Source organism: Orycteropus afer, unplaced genomic scaffold, assembly GCF_000298275.1.
Source record: "Orycteropus afer afer isolate SDZICR_OR568_19922 unplaced genomic scaffold, OryAfe1.0 scaffold00030, whole genome shotgun sequence".
Classification (NCBI taxonomy): Eukaryota; Metazoa; Chordata; class Mammalia; order Tubulidentata; family Orycteropodidae; genus Orycteropus; species Orycteropus afer.
In genome coordinates, this window is record NW_006921617.1 from 12,286,197 (window position 1) to 12,295,317 (window position 9,121).

At 41.4% G+C, this 9,121-nt stretch overlaps 1 protein-coding gene across 1 annotated transcript in view; it reads right to left on the bottom strand.

Annotated features, from left to right (window-relative positions):
• Positions 1-358: 358 nt before the first annotated feature.
• The window catches only part of LOC103192611 (protein FAM214A-like), a 24,223-nt gene continuing 15,460 nt past the window's right edge, over positions 359-9,121 (bottom strand). Inside the window, 2 exon segments of the mRNA XM_042780252.1 lie at positions 359-477; positions 1,421-1,531. Coding sequence (XP_042636186.1) covers positions 359-477; positions 1,421-1,531 — 230 coding nt within the window.

A 9,121-nucleotide genomic window follows, 5' to 3' on the forward strand; every position in this document is an offset into this window, starting at 1 on the left:
CTTGGGTTGTTTTTGGTCTAAGTGAGTTTTGTTGGTGCTTGAAATGGAAATTGCAGGGGAAACATTTTTAAACATAATTCATTTTTGGCAGGAGATAAGGCCTGAGGGACAGACAGGAGCATAAGAGGTTGGGTCTGACAGAGAGAGAGAAGAGTTCAGCAAATGTCTGAGCATGAAATTCCAAGCAACCAGAAGCACCAGGCAGGGAGTGGGGTGGGGGAGGCTATGTCAAATTCTCCCCCTTCCCCACTTGCTCCCTGCAGTAACAGCAATTCCCTGGTGCCTGCTGCCAGGTGCTTCCCTGCAATTCCCACAGCACCCTGCCAGGAGCCCTCTGTGCCTGGATGAATGTTTGATTTTACTTCCGGTGAGAGCAGAACAGCAAGTTCAGATTTCTACCCAAGCCATTTGGCCGCTGAAGCAATAACTGTAGCTCTGCCCTCCAGCCATTAGGAAATGTCGAATTTCCAGAAGTTTCTAAATAGGGAGGGAAGAACAACAAACATGGACACAAATTTTCCAGTTCACACATACAAAACTGTAGGCCTGATTCTTAAGAAAACACATTGAAATTCAAGAGGAGATAAAGCAGAGGAAGCAGGCAGCCTGTCGCTCCAGGAGTGGCTGCCTTGGGCTCTGCTCCAGCCAAGCCGTTTTCAGCATCACAGATCACCTCCTCTCGGCATTCTGTCCCTGCTTCCAGGAGCTTGTGCAAAGCCTTCCCCCAGAGGGCCCCTGATCTGCATCTGAAGGAATCATGCTGCCCTTCCCTACATCTCTTATTGCAGTTTTGTCCACCAGCAAAACCCAAAACTGAACATCACCAGCTTTATTTTCTTTCCTTATCAATTCATTTCTTCCTTATAACCTTATCGGTCCCTGGGTAACACAATTTGCGCTTGACTTCAAACCTAAAAGGAGCTCTGGTGGCATAGTGCCTAAGGCATTTGACTGCTAACCAGAAGGCTGGCGGTTCAAACTCACCAGCCACTCCTCGGAAGGAAGACTGGGCAATCTACTTCCATAGGGATACTACCTTGGAAACCCAAAGAGGGGTTGCTATGAGTCAGATCCAACTCGATGGCAGTGAGGTTGGTTTTTTGGTTTTCAAACCTAAAGGTTGATGGTTCAAACTCACCAAGGAGCACCACAGAAGAAAGGCCTGGTGATCTCCTGCCATAAAGATTACAGCCAAGATATGGCACAGTTCTACTCTGTAACACATGGGCTCATCACGAGTCCAAAAAGGTTTTTTTTTTTTTTTTATGGTTATGATCTTGTAAATCTTCATCCCTGTTCCAATCCCACAGACCCACAGTCCCACTCTGCTCTGTTTTGCCAGTACCTGACATCATCTGGTCTGGCAAGATGGAACTAGTCACAGGAGAGGCCAGATTATGGTAACCTGCCCTTGACTTACCTCCTTTCAGCACCGGGTCAGGACAGGCCCCGTTGGCACCACGGCCTAAGCCAACAAGGGACAAAGGGAAGTTGAACCTCAAATTGATGATGAAATCTCCAGTATTCCTAACTTTAAATGGAAATCATAAAAGTGAATGCTTTTAGAAGTGGTTTTAAACATTTAAAATTATGTTTTCCTACAGTGACACATACTGGCTTGTGCTTATCTGAAAAGCTATTAAAAACTGACCAATAGCCTGGGTGACCCCAATATAATGAGGTCAGTTTTAAGACAGGAGGCAGGGACCACGCATTTTCTGGGTTCTGCATTTTCTACAGGTTCCCAAAGCACCTGGGGTGCATCCAGTCAACATGGACTGCTGGTGGTGGGGCTGCTGGGTACGTACAGGTAACTTGAATCACATGGTATCTGCCAAGGCTAGACCTTACAAAGAGCTCAAGGGGCTAATGGGGCCCAGGTTATCAATGCTTGCCATGGCCCAGCCTTATCAACAGGTTATTTAGCCTTCATTTTGATTAGCCAAGTACTTTATAATCATTTACTAGTAGATCTTTTCCATCATCAACAGCCATCACCCGATATGTAGAAATGGAATATTTAGATAGGGAGTGAGCCAATTTTATGTAGGGTTTATATGCAAATATGGGTGCAACTTACTTTGCTCTTAGGAAATAATGTTTCGACTCAGCTAAGCATGAAGATACGCTGTTAAACCACGGTCCTGCCAGGGAGCTCACTGCATCTGATAATGATGTTAAAGATCTACCACCCAAAAAGGCTACCACTAAGAGCAATGATTTTGCACTGATTCCTCCACATCAAACCAAAACCAAACTCACTGCCGTTGAGTCGGATCTGACTCATAGCGACCTCTCCTTGGGTTTCCAAGGTGGTATCACTAAGGAAATAGATTGCCCAACCTTCCTTCCGAGGAGTGGCACATGTCCTTCTCTAAATCTCCTTAGAACTATAAGCTCATAGTGATAAGGAGAGACAGTGAGGATCCATAATAGCTGGTCTCCAGGAAGCTGAGGCCAGGTGATATAACCACTAAGCAACCTGCCACAATGACCTCGTGATAATATCCCATCATTCAATGATGCCAACATATAGGCATTCAAATTCCACTCCAAACTTCATCTTACCATTTTCATAGCTTTTTCATGGTCTTTAACATGTGGAATTGTACAGATTTGTGCACTCTATTTTCTAAAAGAAACAAGAATTATATTAAAAAGTGGAATATATTTTAATCCAGGCTGCTTTTTTTTTTTTTTTTTTTTAGCATAGGATAGTTTTTTTTTTTTTTTTATTAGGATTTGGGTGAAGATTTACAGAGTAAATTCACTTTTCATACAGCAGTTCACATATACTTTGTCTCATGTCATTGACCAAAATTTACAATGCAGCAGCTCCCCTCCCACTTCCTCCCCATAGTTACCTCCTCCCAGTGTCCATCCCTTCATACTCTTCGAGAGGCCCATTGTCTGCCAACCCTGTATATGATCTTGGATACACTCTCCATTTAGACTTACATAATTGTTTAGCTTGTTCACCCATCTATCAGTCCCTATACCCATGTTTGCTTTCATTAACAACTCAGTATTGTATTTACAAAGTGGTTCATATTTGTTGTTTGTACTGCCCATGTAACTCTCTCTGTCTTTCTCATCCTCAATGCTGCCATATTGGTCACTCACATTTGGTACATTGCCCTTCTCTTCACCCAAATCAATATTTATCTCTATCTATCTAACAGCATTCCCTCCCCTTCCCTCCCACCCCTGGTAACCAACAAAGAAAATGTCCTCCAATATATAAACATTTCCTTAACTTTTACAATAACGGACTAATACAATATTTGTCCTTTTGTGACTGACTTATTTCGCTCAGCATAATGTCCTCCAAGTTCATCCACGTTATGCGGTGTTTTGCAGATTCTACATTATTCTTTAGCGTTGCATAGTATTCCATTGTGTGAATGTACCAAAGTTTGGTTATCCATTCCTCAGTTGTTGGACATTCCAGACTGCTTTTTAACATATAAAAACAATTTGCATCAGTGATCATTATATTAATTTTTATATCACAAATATTATGTTATAAAATTATATAAAATAATATTCACAACAAATCTGGGAATTAATTTGCACGCACTAGCTATACTTGTGGGAAGTTCTGATAGCGTAGTGCCTAAGACACTTGACTGCTAACCAGAAGGCTGGCGGTTCAAACCCACCAGCCACTCCTAAGCAGGAAGGTTTGGCAATCTACTTCCATAGTGATACCACCTCAGAAACCCAAGGAAGGGTCACTATGAGTCGGGTCCAACTTGACAGCATGTAACAACAACAAGCTATACTACTTGTACTGCTATTTTTCCATTTTCTGGACTCAATATTTACATTCTACATTTCCATGTCATATACTGAACTAGTGAATTTTCTTGTGAATCCTTTACACATTTCTAGACTAAGGAATAGGGCACTGGAAGGTAGTCAGCAGGAGCCAGAAAGATTATTTATACAAAAATCATGACATATTCTTATTTCATTATCTGAAACAGAAACTGAAAAGACAATAAAAGATAGTTGCTGGTAACTGAGAATCTGCACTCTGCTGATTATGAGTAGCCCATGGCCTCATTCAACATATTCATTTATTCATTATGGATCTACTAAATGCCTTTTATGCACCAAGTCCCGACATAGCCAAAATGAATAAGGACCTTGTCCAGGGAGCTTCAGTGTCAAGTAATTCTGTAGACAAGTGCTTGGCAAACTATAGCCCACAGGCCAAACTCAGTCAGCTGCCTGTTTTTGTAAAGTTTTATTGAAACTTGGCCATGTACATTATCTTTTTGTGTTGTCTGTGATCATTTTTATGTTACAATGGCAGAATTGAGTACCTGCAACAAAGACCATATGGCCCACAGCCTAAAATATTAACTATTTGGTTGTTTATAGAAAAAAATTGGTGACTCCTGTTATGCAAAAAGGAACTAACTATGGATCCCATGACTTTTAGAAAGTTCTAAGAGGACTTGGCTCCACTCCTTTCAGAAAGCCCAAATGCTGTGATAACTCAGAGAAGATTCTCTTACTACTCAGTGTGGTCCACAGACCTGCCCCATCATTATTACCTGGGAGCCTGTTAGAAATACAGAAACTCAGGTCCACTCTATACCTACTGAATCATATTTTGCAATTTAACAAGATGATTCATATACATATTACAGTTTGAGAAGCACTGTTCTAGGTGGAAAGCTTAGAGAATTTGTTAGGAAGCAAACCCAATAATTAAGTAAGATAATATTAGCAGCATCTTTGAAATCAGCTATTGAGATCAAAAAGCATTTTCCTTATTTTCTAGAGGTTTGTAAGTTGCTTATATCTTTATCCTTTCAACTCATCTTTTTTAAAAACTTGAAATATTTTCCAGTGTCTTGTCTGTAGGTGCTACTCTTTTATTTTCGTGTATGTGTGATTAATTATATATAACAAAATATTGGTCATGTCAGCCATTTTCATATGTACTGTGCAATGAATGACATTAATCACATTCACCATCTTATGCAACCATCATCACTACCAGTTTCCAAATGTTTTCATGCCCTTAACAGAAACTCAGTACCTGTTCAGCAATGCCTCCCCATTTCCCTTTCCCGTTCGCCCGCCCTTGATAACAACTAAAAAGCTTTTATCTCTATGCATTTGCCCCTTCAGGGTATTTTCATATAACTGGGAACTACCATATTTGTCCTTTGGGTCTGATTTATGTTACTACTCCGATTTTTCTTAATTCTACAAACATTGCCTTCAACTGTGGGCTCCTGATGAGGACAGTGCTACCCTCTGTACCTGATGAAACTGCTTAAACCATTTCCCCAGAAATGACAGAGGGTGTTGAAGCTTTGGGCCTAGGCTCCAGCTCTCCTTTGACCCATGATGGCCTTCTTTCCTTTATCCATTCTGACATAAATCAAAAACATTTGTGGCACACTACTCTATGCCCCTGGCTGGTACACATGACTAACATTCTCTACTATTAACTGAAAGGTTGGAGATTCAACTTCACTCAGGGGCACCTTGGAAGAAACCTCTGGAAATTTACTTCCAAAAAAATCAGCCATTGAAAACCCTAGAAAGCAGAGTTCTACTCTGACACACACACATAAGGTCTTCATGAGTCAGAATCAACTCCAGGACAACTGGGTTTTTTGTTTTGTTTTAATTTTTACCCTATGTCATGCATTATTTCTGATGTTGGAGATTCAATCATGAACAAAACAGATCTAAATCCCCTCCCTTATAAAATTTATATTCTAGTGGAACAGACAATAAACAAGACCAATTAGTCAAAGACATGGTCTGTTAGCTACTGATAAGTGTTGTGAAGAAAATTAAAGCAGGGAAACTAAATTGAAGGGGACAGTTAGGGGATTGAAATCTAAGGCAGAGGCGCCAGAGAACTTTTGGTGAGAGACTTCTGAGTGAAGACCTGAAGTACGTGGTGGAGCAGATCATGCCACCTTCTGAGGGGAAGGCACTCCAGGTGGAAGTAACAGCCAGATCAACATTCTGGAGAGGACTCATGCCTGGTACGTCTGATGAGAGGGAGAGAGTAGGAACAGGGGTCAGATCAGGCACAGCCTTGTAGGATGCATCCAAGAAGTCTAGACCCACAACAGTCATGTGGAGTTGTTTGACGCGGGCCTTCAGTAATAGTCAAGTATCCTTTCTTAGAATCTACCCCATGTGTGTATCTCCTCCTGGGCTCCACACCTGGTACCTCACCAGGTGGAAAAAAGACTAAATGTACACTTCCATGTATGGTGGCCACAAACCATACGTGGCCACTGAGCACTTGAAATGTGGCTTGTCCAAATGAAGACATGCTGCAAGTGAAAAACACATACTGGGTTGCAAAGATTTAGAAAAAAGAAGATAAAATAATCTCATCAAAAATAACCTCATCATTTTTGTATTGATTACATGTTGAAATGATAATATTTTAGGTATATTAGGTCAAATAAAATGTTGTTGTTGTTGTTACATGTCATCGAGTCAGACCCGACTCATAGTGACCCCTCCTTGGGTTTCCAAGGCAGTATCACTACAGAAGTAGATTGCCCAACCTTCCTTCTGAGGAGTGGCTGGTGGGTTTGAACCACCAGCCTTCTGGTTAGCAGTCAAGTGCCTTAGGCACTATGCTACCAGAGCTCCTAAAGAGATGGCCCAGCTACCTGGTGGGGAGCGGCTAGTGGGTTTGAACCACCAGCCGTGGGTGTGGCAGGTGACTGCCTTAGGCCTGAGGCCATCCCCTAGGACTGTAAAATAAAATAGATTGTAATTAATTTCACTTGTTTACTTTTATGTTTTTTATATCTGTCGATTGTCATACTGTGGTGGCTTGGGTGTTGCTGTGATACTGGATGCTATGCCATTGACATTTCAAATAGCAGCAAGGTCTCCCATGGTAGACAGGTTTCAGTGGTGCTTCCAGACTAAGACATAATAGGAAGAAGGACAAGGAGGTTTATGGAAAAAATTGGCCTGAAAACCTTATGAATAGCAGCTGAACACTGCCTGATATAGTGCCGGATAATGAGTTCCTCAGGCTGGAAAGCGTGCAAAATATGACTAGGGAAGAGTTGACCTTAATGACATGGATGGAGTCAAGCTTTGGAGACCTTTATCTGCTGAAGCACCACAACTCAAAATGAGAAGAAACAGCAGCAAACATCCATTAATAATTGGAACATGGGATGTATGAAGTATGAATCTAGGAAAACTGGAAGTTGTTAAAAAGTGAAATGGAATGCATAAAGATTGATATCTTAGGCATTAGTGAGCTGAAATGGACTGGTATTGGCCGCTTTGAATCAGACAAGATCTATCCTGAAGTACAATGCTGTTAGTGATATGATAATATCTGTATGCCTACAAGGAAGACCAGTTAATAAGACTGTTATTCAAATTTACTCACTACCCACTAAAGCCAAAGATGAGGAAATGGAAGATTTTTATCAACCTCTTCAGTCTGAAGTTGACCAAACATACAGCAAGTTAATTACTGGTGATCAGAGTGGGAAAGTTGGAAACAAAAGAGAAACATCGGTAGTTGGAAAATATGGCTTTGGTTACAGCAATGACACCAGATATCACATGATAGAATTTTGCAAGACCAATGACTTACTCATTGCAAATACCTTTTTTCAACAACACAAATGGGACTATACACATGGACCTTACCAGACAAAATACACAGGAATCAAATTGACTACATCTGTGGAAAGAGGTGATGGAGAAGTTCAGTATCATCAGTCAGAGCGAGGCCAAGGGATGACTGTGGAACAGACTCAATTGCTCAAGTTGTAAGTTCAAGTTGAAGCTGAAGAAAATTTAAAAGCTGAAGGTAATTAAAAAGGACATGAAGGCGGCATTCTCTGACTTCCTCCATGCTCAAGAGGGGGAAACAGAGTTCCCAATAACAGCCCAAGGCTTATTCCTGTGAGGCCAGACATGCTGCCACCCTCCAAACATTTTACCTATTCTGACACCAACAGCCCCCTCCCAGGATTCTCTACTGGGTTCAATAATTCATTGGCCACACAGAACTCACAGTGCTCACAATTTGGGGGCTTATTAGGGAAGTAATAGGATACAATTCAGGCACAAGAATACTATCAACATACAACCCTTTGATCAGGACAGTCTCCCCTCTGCTATTCTCTCAGGCACACCTCTCTGGCCTTAGCCTCTCAAGTTTTGGGCTTTGTCCTGCTTGGGAAAGTGTCACAAAGCTCTTTTATCTCTGCCAATAAGTGCACCTCACTCTGCCAGCGAGTCTCCTGCCCAAGGGCACTCAGCTTTCTCACTTCCTAGGCCGGCAAGGTCACTGCTCTGTCTCATGCCTCTTGGTTACACTGCTGCTGTCTCTCAGCCAGGGCATCTCTGCCAAGAAAGTCCAATGCAGGGTCCAAGAACACACTCCACTCCAACTCCAGCGTTTCTCTCTTGATGGCAGTGAGTACTCAAAAGCCAAAATACAACCTTGATTCTATCCCACATGATTTTAGAGACCATCTCAAGAATATATATGATCCACTGAACACCAATGACCAAAGACCAGACAAGTTGTGGGATGACATCAAGGACATCATACACAAAGAAAGCAAAAAGACAGGGAAATAAGAAAAGACCAAAATGGATGTCAGAAGATACTCTGAAGCTTGCTCTTGAATGTAGAGTAGCTAAAGCAAATGGAAGAAATGATGAAATAAAAGAGCTGAAGAGAGGATGACAAAGGGCAGCTCAAGAAAACAAAGTATTATAATGAAATGTACAAGATCCAGAATTAGAAAACTCAAAGGGAAGAACATACTTGGCTTTCTCAAGCTGAAAGAACTGAAGAAGAAATTAAAGCCTCAAGTTCAGTATTGGAAGATTCTATGGTTAAAATATTGAACAAAGCAGAGAGCATCAAAAGAAGAAGGAAATAATACAGTCACTGTACCAAAAAGAACTGGTTGATGTTCAATCACTTCAGGATGTAGCATATCAAGAAACAATGTGTTCTGGTTACCTAGTGCCACTCTGACAAAAAATACACCACAAATGGGATGGCCTTAACAAACAGGAGTTTATTCCTACAGTTTGGAGACTTTAAGTCCAAGTTCAAAGTGCCAGGCTCTAG